The sequence below is a fragment of the Phalangium opilio genome, unplaced genomic scaffold (assembly GCF_054372755.1).
Source record: "Phalangium opilio isolate 3A_F unplaced genomic scaffold, DU_Popi_V2 ptg000217l_1, whole genome shotgun sequence".
Classification (NCBI taxonomy): domain Eukaryota; kingdom Metazoa; phylum Arthropoda; class Arachnida; order Opiliones; family Phalangiidae; genus Phalangium; species Phalangium opilio.
In genome coordinates, this window is record NW_028324218.1 from 1,240,417 (window position 1) to 1,259,889 (window position 19,473).

Consider the following 19,473-nt stretch of genomic DNA (forward strand, 5'->3'; position numbering starts at 1 on the left):
TAAAACTAATTATATTATGGAATTAAAAAATGATAAATACGTCATCAAAGCTTAAAATTTATTAAATTCGGTTAATTTCTTTCTTTTTAAATTCGGTTAGATTAAATGCGCCCTTAGTTAATTTATTTTTTAATTAAACTTTATCATTATTGGTTGGGGGAGGGAGGAAGTTGGCATTATCAAAGTAGGTGAAGTTCATGACAACTTTCCTTGCTTCATGATCAAGTTGAAGATCATTTCGTTCACCTCCGTGAGGTCCGTCCTGTGAAGCTAAAGGATTTAAATTATTTTATTATTTAATCACGGTTATTTTTCGGGAAGAAAATAAAGATCCGATACCTGTTTGATGGCGTTCATAACAACTTCTCGGGCATTTACCTCCAAAGCATAAATGGCTTCCAAGTAAATTTCTTTGTTAGAGCAATTTATTGCACATCCTAATACGAGCAGCAACAAACAGGTAAACTCCGTGGGATCTTGTTTCTTAACAATTTCATTGACATTTGGCTCGAGCAGACTCAACATTTCATTTCCCAATGACTCCATGTTATAGCGATGGATGCGGCTGAGAATTTCGATTAGGTTTCCTCGCTAAATAAAACGGTTTAAAATTATTATTTCTCAGTTACTATTATAAAGAGTATTTAAAGCAAACCTTGATTTCGCTATTAGAAAAAGAGGCCTTTTTTATGCGATCAAGCCAATTGGAATTGAAATATTTTGGCTCACTGTAGTTTATTAAGAGGATTATATGAAAAGTTGAATATTTTTAAGCAAGCACTAACGTGTATTTACATTTGAGCCAGCACCTGTGCCAGTGCTACTCCATCGGACAGTTCAAAAGCGGTGCTGTGAGGCGCTTGAACTTGGAATGATTTGATCTAATAAGGGATTTAATTTTAAATATTTTCTAATCAATATGTGATTAGTTTGGCAAAATTTAAGAATAGCCCCTGCTCTTCCAAACTTAATAAATCATATACCAAATGAAAGCTCACGCCTTCCTCTATTCATTGCACACCATTATAGTGAGCGCAAACAATAATTAACATTAAAAAACTAATTATATATTTAACAGTGCCAAAGACTTTGCCGGGACTCGCTGTGATGATACACGCACGCCCGTTACCAAAAAATGAATATAAATATAGCTTCAAACATTCGAAGTTTCAGTGATCAAAGAATCGCATTTTTAAAAATACAAAACGCACCTAACCTAATAAAACCAAACCAAAGCTAAAATCTATGATTTAAGGTAATTTTAACAAAATTCATTGCGCATAAATTATTTTATTTTTACATAATTTACACGTTATTTTAGGGTAGGTTTGGTTTGGTTAAGTGCGGCGCCGCTGCGTGTATCATCACAGCGAGTCCCGGCAAAGCCTTTGGCACTGCTATATATATAATTAGTTTTTTTAATGTTAATTATTGTTTGCGCACACTGTGTGCAATGAATAGAGGAAGGCGTGAGCTTTCATTTGGTATATGATTTATTAAGTTTGGAAGAGATCATATTAATCACACAAAAACTGGTAGATTATTTTATACAGGTCTTATTATTAAAGGGCCATTCTAATCTTCCTTCCTTCAACTTCCTTGCATTAACAAAAAGCCAAGACTTACCCAAACTATAAGACTGTCTAGGATATCCTCCATAGAGTCCATCTCGGATGAATTCGAAGAACTTGGATTATTTTGTAATTCTAATTCCGTCTCCAAACGGGAATTTTTATCGTCTGAAAGAGCTTGTAGGAAAGTTACCCGCTGTTCATCAGCAGTCTGTTTCTTTCTGGCTTCGACAATTTTATTCCATAACTCTTCGGGTACATCGCCACAATGTTGCCAACAGGTAATAGCGGAAGAATGAAGACTGGATAGGTAAGAGAGACGGAATTGGGGAAACCCTTCCGATAATAGATCAATTACAACTATCTCCTCTTCGGCTAAAGCTATTAAAGCTTTGGGGCTACCTAATTCTGCAAAATTAACTTAAGTCATTAGTTTTAACTAATAGGCGGCTAAATAAGAGATTATTTTGATATTACCATCATCATCTATCGTAAAAAAGTCAACAACTTTGGAAGTAAAATCGAGAACTTGGTGTTTTTCACCACCGATTATGGACAAAGTATGTCGGTCGCCATAACTGGCGCGAGGCATACCACCCGTAAATACGATGAAATCATCCCTAATTTCATTTAAAATAACCTTTAAAACCCAACCCGAAATACTTATAGATCAATAATTAACAACTGTACCCGTCTTCCCCAGCATTCAACACCAATTTCGTGATGGATTTGCAAGGAAATGGACCATAAGGCCATTGAGGCTTTTCCTTTGGTTTGGATGGATCGGAAACATCCCACGTAATATAGCTGCCATCATTATGGGCACTAATAAAAGACGTTCCATTCCAGTTCCACGAAATGGACTCCAACTGCTGTTGGTTGCCCACAAAAGTACTTTCAACAGCCATTTTAGTACAATCCCACAAGACGATTAAACCGCGATTATAACCAATTAAAATCTTATCCGAATCGGCTGGGTGTTGCGAAATGGCTTCAACCGCGCCAGGGTTGACTTTAAAGTCGTCGGGAACGCTAGAAAGTTCGTTTGTTTAAGTCTTATTGAAGAGTCCTGGACGATAAGGATAAGATACCTGTGCATAACTACATCCTGGCAAATAAGTTTTTCCTCAAGAACCTTCAATTTCAATACATCGAGAGTGTAAATGTTGCCCGATTCGGTTCCCAACCATAGCTGCTCATTATTGGACCGTACGCAAGTCGCGGATACTTTTTGTAGCCTAAAATATTTTAATTAGTGCCCAAATACTTAAAAATATTTTAGCTGAAGCTAATAATTTGAAGTTTAAATATTGCGTTCACAATAATCATTTTCTGTACTAACATTACGTTCTTGTGAAAATTTAGAGAATAATGATTAAAAAAAAAAATAGATTCAAGGCAAGAAGTGATATCTAGTTTACTAGGGAGAAGGTATAAATTCGGCACATTTCCAGCTTTAACTCCAGGATTACAAACGTAGGTCCGGAGTTAATCCCCGCCGCCTCTAAATTACAACCAGCATCTCATTGGTTCTTGAAAACTCGTGCACGTCAGCGCGACGCGAATGACGAAAATTACGTATTTTCCGACTGAGGAGAGGCGAAATAGTCCGTCCTCCTTTTACGTCCCCCCCCCGTTTTGTATTTTGAAAGGGGGACTGGGACTATGGCGCGCGAATACTTAGGCATCTGATACCTTCTCCCTAATAAACTAGATATCACTTACTGTAAAAGGTAATGTTTAAACTTCAACTACTGTCTTCTAGCCACAAAATTTAACTTACCGCTTCTCTAAATCTAACTCTTTAACTTCAATTAAGACGGATTTATCATTTTTAACATCAATTTGCCACAAATGTAAAGTACTATCATCAAGAAGGGTAATTAACCTTCCCTAAAGTCCAATTAAAAATAATTTAATAACAAAACTAGTCTCCGAATTGCTAAAAGACTAAAACATAGACTACGGACTTGATTTTCCAAGAACTGAATACGAGTAACGGCAGCTTCATTTTCGTGTTGATTACTAAATTCCACACCTGGTTTCCCATAAACCCTAATTTGCCCATTACGGGTACCAATAGCCGTTAATTTTAATTTCGGGTCCCATGCTAATGCACTTGGGCGATGTGGGAAGCCGTGTGCTATGGTCTGTTTGTTGAAATTTCTCAGTAAAAAGTTTCATATCACTTAAATCCCCTCAAAATACCACAATACCTTTGAAAATTGAGACAACTCCTTTTGTAACTTCAACAACCTTTCAGCGCTAGGCTGATGTCCTTTCCCTTTTATAAATCTAAGCATTTTGCAGCATCTACAAACCCAACCAGAAAACCCAAAATTTTTCAAAGGTACAAGATTTCCTTTAGAAAAAAGAGGGGCTATACACTCCAATCAGAAGCGATACATTGGTTTAATAAGCTAATTAAAAGGTTTTTGAAAAGGTCGTGGGTCTGAACTCATTTGACAGAGTGAATGACTCAAGTAAAATTAGGTCTACTTAAATTATAGAACATGGAAAGTGCTCCAAGTTTGACTGTATGAAGCAATAACATGATGTGCCATTAGCCTATTTCAGCGTCTAGTTTTTGGCTGTTATGATAACTGTAACATCGTTTTCAGACTAGGAGGATTGATACCATTACACCAGGAGGCTAGGCTACTTGGTACTACACTTTGTCCACCAAGTAGCCCAACCTCCCCTTTTAAAGGGTATCAATAGTTCTACTGAGAAACACTACATCAGTTCCCGAAAGAACCCTTCTCAAATGTTCTTGGGGGTATAATCATTTAAAAATATTTTGTAAGAATGATATCACGCATTTTGTCCAATCTGAATGGAAGTAACAAAAGCAAAACACTTTAGTCTGTCACTATGAATTCATAATTTGCATCTACTAATAACTTGTTTACACACATGGAGGATTCATTTACACCAATCACGAGAAGGCCAAGCTACCTGGAGGACAGAAACCCGTCTGCTTTTGTCCTTAAGGTAGCCCTGCCTCCTGGTGTAAATGGTATGAATCCTCCATGTGTGTAAACTATCAATTCCGAAGTGAGTAGCCCCTCGGTTACAATTTTTAAACCCTTCGTTAGCCCCAACACAGTTAAGTATTTCCCCCGGTTTTTTTTAATCTTTAGAATCTTAAGTAAATCAAATGACAGTGTCACACGCTTGCAGATAAAACCAAGCGTATTGATACGCTCCTAGGAGCATTGAGAAACCTTTTCATGAAGCCAAATATTTAAAAACATAAAAAAATCGACAATTTCTCTAAGCCTAACTTAAAAATTCGAAAATAAAAATATTCCCAATTCATACCCCAATGGAATTCCTTAATTACGAAGTATATCTTCGGCGAGTCTTGGCATAAAAAAACAACACACGCAACTTATAAAATTGATGAGAGTTCGCTAGGCCTAAATAGTGGGTTGTTTGGTCGAAACGGATGTTCACCTTACGCGTACATGTACCCACCAAGTTTTTGGGAAACCGTAAAAAAAATAGGTGATTATATAACTTGTTAAAAAATAAGAAATCGTCATCACAGTTGCGCGCGATTTTGCACGTGACGTGAGCCTGGTTTTTTATTGTTAAGCCATGGATGTAGAATTTTTTCACAATATCTTATTGCAAGAAAACAAATTTCCTCACGCGCATTCTTTCCAAGATCTTACGAATTTGAGCGCGAGCGTCATTTCTCCAGACTTTGAACTTGACTCGTGACAATTTGTTATATTTTTCAATTAGCTCCTCCTACTTTATATTTTTACCTATTGCAGGCCTACAATATTATATCCAAGGTCTTTGACAAAGGGGGGGGGGTCATAACACGAGGGGATAAGAGACAATGTCTAGGGCTAAGAGCTAAACCTAATTTTTGACATTGTTCTCACGTACCTATGAATCAATCTTGCCAAAAAGCCGTACAAAAGAAACCCTAAAAACGCGTCTAGAGACAAAGCACACCCTTTTAAAAACACAAAAACGGTTTACTCACGGATAATGAACCGTAGTTTGGGGGTTTATTTTACCGCACAATGATGCTAAGTAAAGTTGCGCAGGTTTATTTCAGGTAAAACCGTACGATGCACTATAAAGCTACACAAGGCTTACTGGTTTAGTCTGAACTGACAGGTGTAACTAGCGCCGAAAAGGTAGAGAACGCAACACCAGGTAAAACCTATACGAATATCTGTCGTTTTGCCGCAAATGACAGCCGCACTTGAACACCGGCGTCTAAAAATAAACTACTACACCACGAACTGACAGCCGCTACGGACGAAGCCACCCCAAAAATGTCTTTAACTTGAAGTCTGTAGACAAAAGCAAAGCTTGCCCAGCGCGCGAAAGCCGACGGAGGCGAGGTACTCTATTCCTATTGGTCGAGATAATTTATTATAAAAAACTAATTACACGTGATATTTAATTTACATCATAGTTTTGCGTACAAACGAGATAAGTTTCGATTTTTATAATAAATTTTAAATCTATTTTTACTGATTTATCATTCAAATATGACCTAATAATAAGGGAACTATTTTATTCAGTGACAGTGAGAGAGGTATCTCGGGGCGGCACCCGTTTTATCCCACGTGACCTTTGCACGTGACGTAATGAATGGCGCGTAGGTCTTCGTTTCGCGCCTTATAAAAAAATACTTGTAGCAGTTGCTTAATTCCTATTTAAACGTTTCGAAAGTAGTGAGGTGAATTAATTTTTATTCTAATCTAATCAAAGTAGGGGAAAATAGGCCAAAATAAAATATTAAGGATCTTACTTCTTCTAATTTTAAATTCCTTTCAACATAAGAAACATTCTCCTTTTCCAGTTTTTTAAGGGAATCCAAATTTTCGGAGAAACGTTTCATAAAAAAGTCAGGTCAATTAATTTTTATTCTAATCTAATCAAAGTAGGTGAAAATAGGCCAAAATAAAATATTAAAGGGATACTCTCAATGTTTTCCGACTAGTACATGATGAGGGCAGTTTTAGGTAAAAAAAAAATGTGCCTAAAATTATGTGTGCCAAAAAAAAATCGAATTAAAACGTTTAAAATTAAGAAAAGTACGTTAGATATTTTGAAATTCAAACCAACCGCGGAATACCGGCCAACTTGTTTTCCCCGTAGTGACGTCGCTAAGGGGACTATGATTCATTGGTTGTTTGTAAATAGGATCGTTTGAAATTCGCCAATGGAGTGAGGAAAATTCGAATTCGGATGATGGTCAGGAAGAATTCAATATTCAACCTTACCAATTTGAGCCTTTGCTTCCCGAAGAGCCTGCTTTGGTCCTTTGGAAGGCGAAAACCAATGGCGAAAACTTGCTGGTGATGGAAGTTGATCACCCCAATTCAATTACTGTGAACCAGGGCTGAGCCGCTAAGGGCTGCATATAAGTCATTCTCACGAACCACAATCGCGAGAAATCCACGAAAATACGGTTTTTAGAAACATCATGCAAATTAAAAATTAATTACGGTTAATTTTTCTAATATTATATAACATTATTTGTCGATAAAATACTGGTAATATTCTTACTTTCAAATGAACGTAATAATCGAATGGTAGCCGACATCCAGGGGAAATTCACTCCATATATTTCCTATGGGCGCCTGTAAAACTTCAACCCGCAACACTCGGGAGTACATGCAAACAAAAAATGAAGAAACGGTCTTCCCTTTTATTTTTGATATCATTCTAATATAAATCGTTAATTGTATTAGAAACTCTAAGGTTTTTATACTGGTGTTTAAAATGTTGTATATGCGGATCAAATATATTTGGATCATCAAAGTATGGGAGTTCCTTATTAGCCGTATTTTGCACTCGAGTCATGGGGCTTAAAAGTAATATTTGTGAAATGCCTATTTTAAAAAACTATAATTGAAATGCACCCGCCTATTGGTATGCCCAATGGAAACGTTGGTACCCCGACTAAAGTCTTCATGGATCTAATACGTCAATGCCGATTACCTTCTTCGGTAATTGGGAAACTGGGCTTGGAATTCCCTCGATCGAGGGCCAAACAAAAGTACAGTAGTGTACCATTCGATTATGGACCAAAGTGGACAGCCGAGAATGGGACAGGAAGTACCCAAGATGGAAAACACGAGTTCGTCAGGACATCGAGGGGACATCTCAAAAACCAGTTTATTAATAGCTTGGAGCACTTTTTTTATTCAAAACGCGCGGGTCACTGCTCCCAATGACTAGTTTATTAAAAATTGCTATGGGGACCTCTTTAATTATTTTCATTTTAACATAAATTTCGACTCGAGGAGTCCAGTTGTGTATACAACCCTAAGCCGAGGGAGATTTTTTTGGAAGAGAGAACGACCACAAGTCCTGGGACCAGTAGAAAATTAAATTGGGACCAGTTTCGTATTTAAGACATCAGGGGTCACTGGTCCGGAGGACTAGTTCAGAAATAAACCTTATTTCCAAGCCTGCATCCAATTACTGATAAGTTCGTGGACAGGAAACAACAACCGATAGAGGATGAACCGCCGCTAGAGGATATTAGCCAATCAGGGGTAACTACTTGAGGCTTCCATAAGTTTATAAATGGCAGAGTGACGACGACAATGATACTTGCAAAGAATGGGAACGTCACGAAAGCCTACATAATGACGTAACACGCAGTCAAGAGCGCGCCAAAGAGCGTCTCTTTGAAGAAGAGATTGAACTCAAATGGGAAAAAGGTGGATCTGGTTTGCTTTCCTACACGGATGCCCAGTATTGTTTGATGAAAAAACTGCCGATGACGTCGATATGAGTATTTATTACGAACAAGGTAAATTAAGATCCAATCACAAGTCCAAGAAATATTTCCTAACTTCTTAAGGCGCTGGTGACAAAGACGCCAAAGGCCATGAGGCAAGAAACTAGTTTAAGAAGTGGCACTAACGATTTTCAACGCGATACGGGCAAAATTGGTGGTTTCGAACGATACGCGAAAGTGAGTGTACCAAGAAGAGTGTTGGTAAGGAATTGCGTACTTACCCTTTTTGACGTTCTTGCAGGGTTTCGGTAGACGCATTATGAAGGAACAAAGTTGGAATGAAGGTGATGGACTTGGAAAGACCATTATTGGACCAGCGCAACCCATAATTGATGTTGGCCAAAAACCCTGGGATAAAAAGGCATTTTGGGTGAGAATAATTGTTGTTTCATCTTATTTACACTTGTTTTTATTTACTTTTGACGCAATTAATTTAACAGTTTTCAGGGGGAGAAGTTGGAACTTTAAAGTTTATATAAATATTTCCTTAAAAAAAATTATTAAACTAACTAATTTAACCTTAAAATTACTATATAAAATTTGTATAATTTAGTCTTTAATTGCTCGCGTAAAAATAGTTCTAAAATTAATCATGCAACATTGCGGGATTTGCTTATTATTTTTGGTAAAATTAATTAAATCCAGATATTAATTAGAAAAAGGGTTTGATTTCAAAAGACCATGCGGTAAATAATTTTTTTTTAACGTAGGAATTGGCATAGTTGCTCTTAATATTCAAAGAAGACGACAAGCGTGGGTAAGAAATGAATTTACCTTGTGGCAACACTTGGTATATTTAAACGTTTGGAAGTTGCCTTGAAAGAAACGTTTGAGCTTGAGGAGATATTTGACGCATTCTTTCTTCAGCCGTTTTTCTTTCAAGTTGAGCACCCTAAATTAATTAATTTGATAACTAATTAATGTTTCCTAAATGATTTGATTTAATTTACCACGTAATAAAGCGCCGAGGTTAAAAGCTGCGATTCATATTCTCTCTTTCTGTAATTAGCATAGGTTAATTAATTAGAGGAATTTTTTGATTGGCCTTCGCGGGAAGTACAAACGCACTAAACTGTCTATTGGCTAAAACGTTTACAAGTAGATTCTATCATTAAATAAACTAAAAACACTCGGAATTAATTTCAAAATATCATATTTATTAGGAACGTAATGACAATTGAATAAAATTTATATGGAATAGAAAAATTTAGTGAAAATAACAAAAAGGAAAAATTTTTAAGGACACTTTATTCATGTTTGAGAGAGACTTTCTTAACCCAACGAATCCATCCTATGAACATCCAAATCGTGACCACCTGCCCACATTGCTGAGGGCTTGAGCTCGGGAATGCTGCTGCGTTTGACCAGACTGTTCAGGTTGAGTCGCGACATACTGACGTGTTGGCAAATGTTCAGATTAAGGCCTATTTTTTAAAATCTCCCCGGGCAATTAAGGCCTATTTTTTAAAATCCCCCCCCCGGCAATTAAGGCCTATTTTTTTAAAAATCCCCGGGCAATTAAGGCCTATATTTTAAAATCCCCGGGCAATTTGGGCTATTTTTTAAAAATCCCCGGGGCAATTTAGGCTATTTTTTAAAAATCCCCGGGCAATTTAGGCTATTTTTTTAAAAATCCCCGGGCAATTTGGGATATTTTTTAAAAATCCCCGGGTAATTTGCGCTATTTTTTAAAAAATCCCCGGGCAATTTGGCCTATTTTTTAAAAATCTCCGGGCAATTTGGCCTATTTTTTAATCCCCGGGCAATTTGGCCTATTTTTTAATCCCCGGGCAATTTGGGCTATTTTTTTAAAAATCCCCGGGGCAATTTAGGCTATTTTTTAAAAATCCCCGGGCAATTTGGGCTATTTTTTTAAAAATCCCCGGGCAATTTGGGATATTTTTTAAAAATCCCCGGGCAATTTGGGCTATTTTTTTAAAAATCCCCGGGGCAATTTAGGCTATTTTTTAAAAATCCCCGGGCAATTTGGGCTATTTTTTTAAAAATCCCCGGGCAATTTGGGATATTTTTTAAAAATCCCCGGGTAATTTGGGCTATTTTTTAAAAATCCCCGGGTAATTTGCGCTGTTTTTTAAAAAATTCCCGGGTAATTTGGGCTATTTTTTAAAAATCCCCGGGCAATTTGGCCTATTTTTTAATCCCCGGGCAATTTGGGCTATTTTTTTAAAAATCCCCGGGCAATTTGGGATATTTTTTAAAAATCCCCGGGTAATTTGGGCTATTTTTTAAAAATCCCCGGGTAATTTGGGCTATTTTTAAAATCCCCGGGCAATTTGGGCTATTTTTAAAATCCCCGGGCAATTTGGGCTATTTTTTAAAATCCCCGGGCAAAAAAAAGCTCCGGGGGTTTTTGAAAAGTAGGGCTATAAGCTCCGGGGGAAATAATTTGGGCTATTTATTAAAATCCCCGGGCAATTTGGGCTATTTTTTAAAAATCCCCGGGCAATTTGGGCTATTTTTTAATAATCCCCGAGCATTTTGGGCTATTTTTCAAAAATCCCCAGGCAATTTGGGCTATTTTTTAAAAATCCCCGGGCAATTTGGGCTATTTTTTAAAAATCCACGGGCAATTTGGCCTATTTTTTAAAATAGTATCGGATCGGTTGGTTTTGGATCATATCGGTATCGGTTCATGTTTGTACCGGTATCGATCGGTATCGGGTTAAGCCTGGTATCGGCCATCTCTAATTATAACCGTAAGCATATCAAACCATGCTTATGTTACAACTTTTATACTGTATGCAAAATTTCATTGTTAAAGTCATTTATTCTGTTTATTAAGAGTGTGTCATGTCAACCTATTCGGCTCGCCCTTTTTAATTTTACACGGAATTTTAATTACGGTAAAATTTAAGAAACGGCACCAAAACCCCTGTCCCTGTCCCGGACGCGTCCGCGAAACGAACGCTTACGATGAGAGAGAGAGGGAAACCGGTCGCGTCCGCGAAACGTACGCTTACGATGAGAGAGAGAGATCGCTAGCGTACGCGGTGGCGATACGAAGCTCCGCGTAGAGAGAGAACTGCCTGCCTGGTATATTAGTGAGAGGGGGAAGAGGGAGAGGGGGCATCCCGCTCGGAGAGAGAGGAAAGAAAGGTAGTTTAAATCTCGCGGGCTTTTTTGAGTGAAGGGAAACAAGATGATAATTTTCGTGCACTACTGCACTTTGTGCGCGTGATACATCAGAGATTATGCTGGATGGTTAGGTTAGGTTTCGTAAAATAGAGGGGACGCTTTACGGTCATAGTGATTTCTGGTTTAGGGGATCCAGGATTTTGTTTAAATACATTATTTGATTCGTATGGTTTTTAAAAATTATACTTTAGTGGGGTGCACAATTTAGTTTCATTAATATTATTTGAAATGTGACGTTATTAGAAATTAAAGGGATACACGATTGTGTTTCAGAAATGTTTTTAGTTGTACGATTTATTGGAGATCAACTATACGGGGGGGGGGGTCACGTGAGCCGTGTAAAATTACTATTAAGGCCCAGCCCTTGGGCCATCTTGTTCTGTTATGTTAAGAAAGCACGGTGTTTCCCGTCGGTGTTTGCACTCCTGATCGTGAAACTTCAGATGGACTTGGTACTGATGTACAATTGTTCAACTTTCCCAATACTCACATTACAATGAATATTTTTATCATCTGCAAAAAGGAAACTAGTAGTAGTATCTGTTCTATGTATCCATATTTGAGAGCTTATTACTTAATATCATAAGTTTATATGATATGTTCCATAAGTCTGTACTAAGCCAGGCTCGCTATACGGGATTTACGAGAGGTACTTCTGTGGGCGCTGACATTCGCTGTCGTCGAACGCGCTCCGTAGCCTTGGCAGAACAACTCTCCGAAAAGGGGGCGGTAACCTCGTAAGTCCCGTATACGAGAATCTATGAACTACGTCGCTTCATGACCAGCTCTCAGTAACCAGTGGCAAACGTATGGAACATATATTATGAACTTACGCTGCTATATCTGTAGCTTGATTGTCATGAAAAGAATAATTTCACAAGATAATAATACAACTCCAAAGGACCAACTCCTTGTTTCCGACAGAGACTCAAGTTCTGAAAGTTGTAACATAGAGCGTGCATAGATTACCAAATGGAGTTGTTGCATCATTGTATTAGAAAACAGGGAACTCAGAATGCATTTGATTAGGCGCTGCTCCGGCGCGTAGGGGGCCTCTACAGCGCCCCCCTCCTGCCTTCATCCCTGTGCCCAAATGGTACCTGCGGAACCGCCGTCAAGGCATACGGGATCGGCCAGCGGGCCCGGCAACGCCCCTTAAGCAGGTGACAGAGGCGGGACACCGTCGGCGGCGAGCCCAGCCAGGAGGTGGTCGGTGACAGGGCTCGGACTAAGGCAGCAGAAGGCTCGAGGGGCCGAGAAAACAGGGAACTATGATGATAAACGGGGGAATACGATAGTATCAGAAAAATACCAAAGGATAACAATACAACTCCAAGGGACGAACTCCTTGTTTTCGCCATCGACTCAAGTTCTGAAAGTTGTAACATAGAGCTTGCATAGATTACAAATGAAGTTGTTGCATCATTGCAGCTAAGCTTCTAGTATTGGGAAACAGGGAACTATGAAGGTAAAACGTGTATACGATAGTATATAAAAAATACCAAAGGATATCGATACAACTCCAAGGGACCAACTCCTTTACTTCGTCATCGACTCAAGTTCTGAAAGTTGTAACATTGGGTATTAGTATCGAAAAGAGAGTATAAAGATGGGAAACAGGGTATTGCAGACTTAAGAAAACCGTGTATTAATTAGGCTAGGGTGGTAAAACATTCCTAATGAATTCTTTTAAAGTTATATTTGACCAAAATGGAGTCGAAATCCCTTATACCGAACGTTTAAATTATCTACATAAATTAATCTGTTGAGAACGGAATACTACTGTCCGCTTATTTTTTTTACCTGAACTAATAAAAAATTAAACCAATTTAAACATTATATAGGCCTATTTACGAGACCCGAAATGAATGAGATTTTGCGTTTGTTGGTATAAACATAACTTCCTATACTTCGTAATGCTAGAGACTTAATGAGAGCTGGTTCGAGAACGACGCGAGAATTGACTACACGCGGTTTTGCAGTCCATCTTCCCATTTAGTCTGTACTAAGCCTTTGACAGCGCATAACCAGGAGTCGCTTTACGAGAATCTATGACGTTTCATCTACGTCACTTCATGACAAGCTCTCAGTAACCAGTGACAAACTTATAGAACATATCTTATGAACTTATGGTATAAACAATAGGTAGATAAAATATAAGGTAGATAAAATATCTATATTTTTATTACTTTTATAAAAAAAGATACAATTTTTTTTTTCGATCTTGTAATTTTTTAATTAAATCTATGGGTGAAATCGGGAAAGAGGTACAACCATCTCCGCGGATTTCTTTAACTCTTCATTTTTCAGTTGCAAATTTTTCAGTTCTTTCCTCAAGACCTGGACTTCCGCCTTGTATTCATATATGGTGTTTTCGAGGTGGAAGACTTCCTTCTGTAAACATTGTACCCTAAGATTCTTTTCTTGAAACCGTTTTCCAGCCTCGGTGCTAAATTTGTTTAATCAAGAATTAAGAGTTTAAGAAATAAATTGCTAAAGTCTCTAACGAACCTAGGATCGTGTAGATTTTTATCGTCTGAAAGAGCTTCTTCGGGTACATCGCCACAATGTTGCGAAGAGGTAATAGCGGAAGAATGAAGACTGGATTGGTAAGAGAGACGGAATTGGGGAAACCCTTCCGATAATAGATCAATTACAACTATCTCCTCTTCGGCTAAAGCTATTAAAGCTTTGGGGCTTCCTAATTCTGCAAAATTAACTTAAGACATTAGTTTTAACTAATAGGCGACTAAATAAGAGATTATTTTGATATTACCATCATCATCTATCGTAAAAAAGTCAACAACTTTGGAAGTAAAATCGAGAACTTGGTGTTTTTCACCACCGATTATGGACAAAGTATGTCGGTCGCCATAACTGGCGCGAGGCATACCACCCGTAAATACGATGAAATCATCCCTAATTTCATTTAAAATAACCTTTAAAACCCAACCCGAAATACTTATAGATCAATAATTAACAACTGTACCCGTCTTCCCCAGCATTCAACACCAATTTCGTCATGGATTTGCAAGGAAATGGACCATGAGGCCATTGAGGCTTTTCCTTTGGTTTGGATGGATCGGAAACATCCCACGTAATATAGCTGCCATCATTATGGGCACTAATAAAAGACTTTCCATTCCTGCTCCACGAAATGGACTCCAACTGCTGTTGGTTGCCCACAAAAGTACTTTCAACAGCCATTTTAGTACAATCCCACAAGACGATTAAACCGCGATTATAACCAATTAAAATCTTATCCGAATCGGCTGGGTGTTGCGAAATGGCTTCAACCGCGCCAGGGTTGACTTTAAAGTCGTCGGGAACGCTAGAAAGTTCGTTTGTTTAAGTCTTATTGAAGAGTCCTGGACGATAAGGATAAGATACCTGTGCATAACTACATCCTGGCAAATAAGTTTTTCCTCAAGAACCTTCAATTTCAATACATCGAGAGTGTAAATGTTGCCCGATTCGGTTCCCAACCATAGCTGCTCATTATTGGACCGTACGCAAGTCGCGGATACTTTTTGTAGCCTAAAATATTTTAATTAGTGCCCAAATACTTAAAAATATTTTAGCTGAAGCTAATAATTTGAAGTTTAAATATTGCGTTCACAATAATCATTTTCTGTACTAACATTACGTTCTTGTGAAAATTTAGAGAATAATGATTAAAAAAAAAAATAGATTCAAGGCAAGAAGTGATATCTAGTTTACTAGGGAGAAGGTATAAATTCGGCACATTTCCAGCTTTAACTCCAGGATTACAAACGTAGGTCCGGAGTTAATCCCCGCCGCCTCTAAATTACAACCAGCATCTCATTGGTTCTTGAAAACTCGTGCACGTCAGCGCGACGCGAATGACGAAAATTACGTATTTTCCGACTGAGGAGAGGCGAAATAGTCCGTCCTCCTTTTACGTCCCCCCCCGTTTTGTATTTTGAAAGGGGGACTGGGACTATGGCGCGCGAATACTTAGGCATCTGATACCTTCTCCCTAATAAACTAGATATCACTTACTGTAAAAGGTAATGTTTAAACTTCAACTACTGTCTTCTAGCCACAAAATTTAACTTACCGCTTCTCTAAATCTAACTCTTTAACTTCAATTAAGACGGATTTATCATTTTTAACATCAATTTGCCACAAATGTAAAGTACTATCATCAAGAAGGGTAATTAACCTTCCCTAAAGTCCAATTAAAAATAATTTAATAACAAAACTAGTCTCCGAATTGCTAAAAGACTAAAACATAGACTACGGACTTGATTTTCCAAGAACTGAATACGAGTAACGGCAGCTTCATTTTCGTGTTGATTACTAAATTCCACACCTGGTTTCCCATAAACCCTAATTTGCCCATTACGGGTACCAATAGCCGTTAATTTTAATTTCGGGTCCCATGCTAATGCACTTGGGCGATGTGGGAAGCCGTGTGCTATGGTCTGTTTGTTGAAATTTCTCAGTAAAAAGTTTCATATCACTTAATCCCCTCAAAATACCACAATACCTTTGAAAATTGAGACAACTCCTTTCGTAACTTCAACAACCTTTCAGCGCTAGGCTGATGTCCTTTCCCTTTTATAAATCTAAGCATTTTGCAGCATCTACAAACCCAACCAGAAAACCCAAAATTTTTCAAAGGTACAAGATTTCCTTTAGAAAAAAGAGGGGCTATACACTCCAATCAGAAGCGATACATTGGTTTAATAAGCTAATGAAAAGGTTTTTGAAAAGGTCGTGGGTCTGAACTCATTTGACAGAGTGAATGACTCAAGTAAAATTAGGTCTACTTAAATTATAGAACATGGAAAGTGCTCCAAGTTTGACTGTATGAAGCAATAACATGATGTGCCATTAGCCTATTTCAGCGTCTAGTTTTTGGCTGTTATGATAACTGTAACATCGTTTTCAGACTAGGAGGATTGATACCATTACACCAGGAGGCTAGGCTACTTGGTACTACACTTTGTCCACCAAGTAGCCCAACCTCCCGTTTTAAAGGGTATCAATAGTTCTACTGAGAAACACTACATCAGTTCCCGAAAGAACCCTTCTCAAATGTTCTTGGGGGTATAATCATTTAAAAATATTTTGTAAGAATGATATCACGCATTTTGTCCAATCTGAATGGAAGTAACAAAAGCAAAACACTTTAGTCTGTCACTATGAATTCATAATTTGCATCTACTAATAACTTGTTTACACACATGGAGGATTCATTTACACCAATCACCAGAAGGCCAAGCTACCTGGAGGACAGAAACCCGTCTGCTTTTGTCCTTAAGGTAGCCCTGCCTCCTGGTGTAAATGGTATGAATCCTCCATGTGTGTAAACTATCAATTCCGAAGTGAGTAGCCCCTCGGTTACAATTTTTAAACCCTTCGTTAGCCCCAACACAGTTAAGTATTTCCCCCGGTTTTTTTTAATCTTTAGAATCTTAAGTAAATCAAATGACAGTGTCACACGCTTGCAGATAAAACCAAGCGTATTGATACGCTCCTAGGAGCATTGAGAAACCTTTTCATGAAGCCAAATATTTAAAAACATAAAAAAATCGACAATTTCTCTAAGCCTAACTTAAAAATTCGAAAATAAAAATATTCCCAATTCATACCCCAATGGAATTCCTTAATTACGAAGTATATCTTCGGCGAGTCTTGGCATAAAAAAACAACACACGCAACTTATAAAATTGATGAGAGTTCGCTAGGCCTAAATAGTGGGTTGTTTGGTCGAAACGGATGTTCACCTTACGCGTACATGTACCCACCAAGTTTTTGGGAAACCGTAAAAAAAATAGGTGATTATATAACTTGTTAAAAAATAAGAAATCGTCATCACAGTTGCGCGCGATTTTGCACGTGACGTGAGCCTGGTTTTTTATTGTTAAGCCATGGATGTAGAATTTTTTCACAATATCTTATTGCAAGAAAACAAATTTCCTCACGCGCATTCTTTCCAAGATCTTACGAATTTGAGCGCGAGCGTCATTTCTCCAGACTTTGAACTTGACTCGTGACAATTTGTTATATTTTTCAATTAGCTCCTCCTACTTTATATTTTTACCTATTGCAGGCCTACAATATTATATCCAAGGTCTTTGACAAAGGGGGGGGGGTCATAACACGAGGGGATAAGAGACAAGACAATGTCTAGGGCTAAGAGCTAAACCTAATTTTTGACATTGTTCTCACGTACCTATGAATCAATCTTGCCAAAAAGCCGTACAAAAGAAACCCTAAAAACGCGTCTAGAGACAAAGCACACCCTTTTAAAAACACAAAAACGGTTTACTCACGGATAATGAACCGTAGTTTGGGGGTTTATTTTACCGCACAATGATGCTAAGTAAAGTTGCGCAGGTTTATTTCAGGTAAAACCGTACGATGCACTATAAAGCTACACAAGGCTTACTGGTTTAGTCTGAACTGACAGGTGTAACTAGCGCCGAAAAGGTAGAGAACGCAACACCAGGTAAAACCTATACGAATATCTGTCGTTTTGCCGCAAATGACAGCCGCACTTGAACACCGGCGTCTAAAAATAAACTACTACACCACGAACTGACAGCCGCTACGGACGAAGCCACCCCAAAAATGTCTTTAACTTGAAGTCTGTAGACAAAAGCAAAGCTTGCCCAGCGCGCGAAAGCCGACGGAGGCGAGGTACTCTATTCCTATTGGTCGAGATAATTTATTATAAAAAACTAATTACACGTGATATTTAATTTACATCATAGTTTTGCGTACAAACGAGATAAGTTTCGATTTTTATAATAAATTTTAAATCTATTTTTACTGATTTATCATTCAAATATGACCTAATAATAAGGGAACTATTTTATTCAGTGACAGTGAGAGAGGTATCTCGGGGCGGCACCCGTTTTATCCCACGTGACCTTTGCACGTGACGTAATGAATGGCGCGTAGGTCTTCGTTTCGCGCCTTATAAAAAAATACTTGTAGCAGTTGCTTAATTCCTATTTAAACGTTTCGAAAGTAGTGAGGTGAATTAATTTTTATTCTAATCTAATCAAAGTAGGGGAAAATAGGCCAAAATAAAATATTAAGGATCTTACTTCTTCTAATTTTAAATTCCTTTCAACATAAGAAACATTCTCCTTTTCCAGTTTTTTAAGGGAATCCAAATTTTCGGAGAAACGTTTCATAAAAAAGTCAGGTCAATTAATTTTTATTCTAATCCAATCAAAGTAGGTGAAAATAGGCCAAAATAAAATATTAAAGGGATACTCTCAATGTTTTCCGACTAGTACATGATGAGGGCAGTTTTAGGTAAAAAAAAATGTGCCTAAAATTATGTGTGCCAAAAAAAAATCGAATTAAAACGTTTAAAATTAAGACAAGTTGGGAAAACCAAAATATTACCTCTCCGTGTCAAGAGGTCTACTACTACAAACGTATTTACCTAGATATGGAATTATTTCACTTTTTTGAAGTAAAAATTTACGAAATATTGAAGCAGTATTCCAAACATAGCGAATGTACAGTAAAGCAGGCGACATTTCACATCCAATAAGGATAAATCTTGGACACATGGAAATCAGTCAATGGGGAAAAGAACAGGAAATGAAGTCTACGCTTCAGCTGTTTACCCTATATTCTGAAAGCTACATTCACAACTGGTTTGCAGTGTAAACACTATCGTCTCGTCTCACCTCACCTCAACAATATACTTAGTTTGCCAACATGAATGTTAACGTTAAATAACACCAAAGCTAAATTGTAGCTAGACGCACTAATAGTCAATGCGCACCATAAAGAGAATAATAAGTCTGTAGATACTACCCGTTTACCATTAGCCCTTTTACTAATCTTATTATTATTATTTAAGAGTGTATTTAACTTTCGGCTCACTCTGAAACGTTGATGTCTGTTCATTTCAGACACGAAAATCAAAGCCTCAATTATTTACTCTTTGTTTCACTAAGCCTA

At 37.7% G+C, this 19,473-nt stretch overlaps 4 protein-coding genes and 1 pseudogene across 7 annotated transcripts; 2 read left to right on the forward strand and 3 right to left on the reverse strand.

The window, feature by feature from the left end:
• Positions 1 to 24: 24 nt before the first annotated feature.
• LOC149615467 (lethal(2) giant larvae protein homolog 1-like) lies at positions 25 to 9,250 on the reverse strand. 4 transcript variants are annotated; one of them, XM_089856388.1, is made up of 13 exons: positions 9,133 to 9,250; positions 8,580 to 8,706; positions 3,788 to 3,884; positions 3,542 to 3,721; positions 3,355 to 3,464; positions 2,663 to 2,809; positions 2,262 to 2,603; positions 2,049 to 2,191; positions 1,627 to 1,979; positions 796 to 881; positions 656 to 728; positions 340 to 591; positions 25 to 270 (listed from the first exon to the last, which is right to left on the reverse strand). In XM_089856388.1, exons 3-13 carry the CDS (start codon positions 3,872 to 3,874, stop codon positions 196 to 198), a joined length of 1,848 nt encoding a protein of 615 aa, XP_089712514.1. In that variant the 5' UTR covers positions 3,875 to 3,884; positions 8,580 to 8,706; positions 9,133 to 9,250; the 3' UTR covers positions 25 to 195. The 4 variants fall into 4 exon arrangements, with proteins under 4 accessions (XP_089712514.1, XP_089712513.1, XP_089712515.1 ...); XM_089856387.1 differs by lacking the exons at positions 8,580 to 8,706; positions 9,133 to 9,250 and adding exons at positions 5,575 to 6,255; positions 6,355 to 6,412; XM_089856389.1 differs by lacking the exons at positions 8,580 to 8,706; positions 9,133 to 9,250 and adding an exon at positions 6,830 to 6,962.
• LOC149615468 (G patch domain-containing protein 3 pseudogene) lies at positions 7,466 to 8,352 on the forward strand (annotated as a pseudogene).
• Positions 8,413 to 9,139, forward strand: LOC149615469 (G patch domain-containing protein 3-like). Its single transcript, XM_089856390.1, has 3 exons — positions 8,413 to 8,535; positions 8,600 to 8,728; positions 8,799 to 9,139. The coding sequence occupies exons 1-3, from the start codon at positions 8,449 to 8,451 to the stop codon at positions 8,835 to 8,837; spliced, it is 255 nt and encodes an 84-aa protein (XP_089712516.1). The 5' UTR covers positions 8,413 to 8,448; the 3' UTR covers positions 8,838 to 9,139.
• Positions 9,251 to 13,337: 4,087 nt separating the features above from the next.
• LOC149615470 (LLGL scribble cell polarity complex component 2-like) lies at positions 13,338 to 14,468 on the reverse strand. The gene is made up of 3 exons (XM_089856984.1): positions 14,291 to 14,468; positions 14,026 to 14,221; positions 13,338 to 13,963 (listed from the first exon to the last, which is right to left on the reverse strand). The coding sequence occupies exons 1-3, from the start codon at positions 14,403 to 14,405 to the stop codon at positions 13,759 to 13,761; spliced, it is 516 nt and encodes a 171-aa protein (XP_089713110.1). The 5' UTR covers positions 14,406 to 14,468; the 3' UTR covers positions 13,338 to 13,758.
• A 22-nt stretch (positions 14,469 to 14,490) lies between these two features.
• Positions 14,491 to 19,186, reverse strand: LOC149615471 (lethal(2) giant larvae protein homolog 1-like). Its single transcript, XM_089857155.1, has 6 exons — positions 17,820 to 19,186; positions 16,028 to 16,124; positions 15,783 to 15,962; positions 15,596 to 15,705; positions 14,905 to 15,051; positions 14,491 to 14,845 (listed from the first exon to the last, which is right to left on the reverse strand). The coding sequence occupies exons 2-6, from the start codon at positions 16,112 to 16,114 to the stop codon at positions 14,491 to 14,493; spliced, it is 879 nt and encodes a 292-aa protein (XP_089713281.1). The 5' UTR covers positions 16,115 to 16,124; positions 17,820 to 19,186.
• Between the last annotated feature and the right edge of the window lie 287 nt (positions 19,187 to 19,473).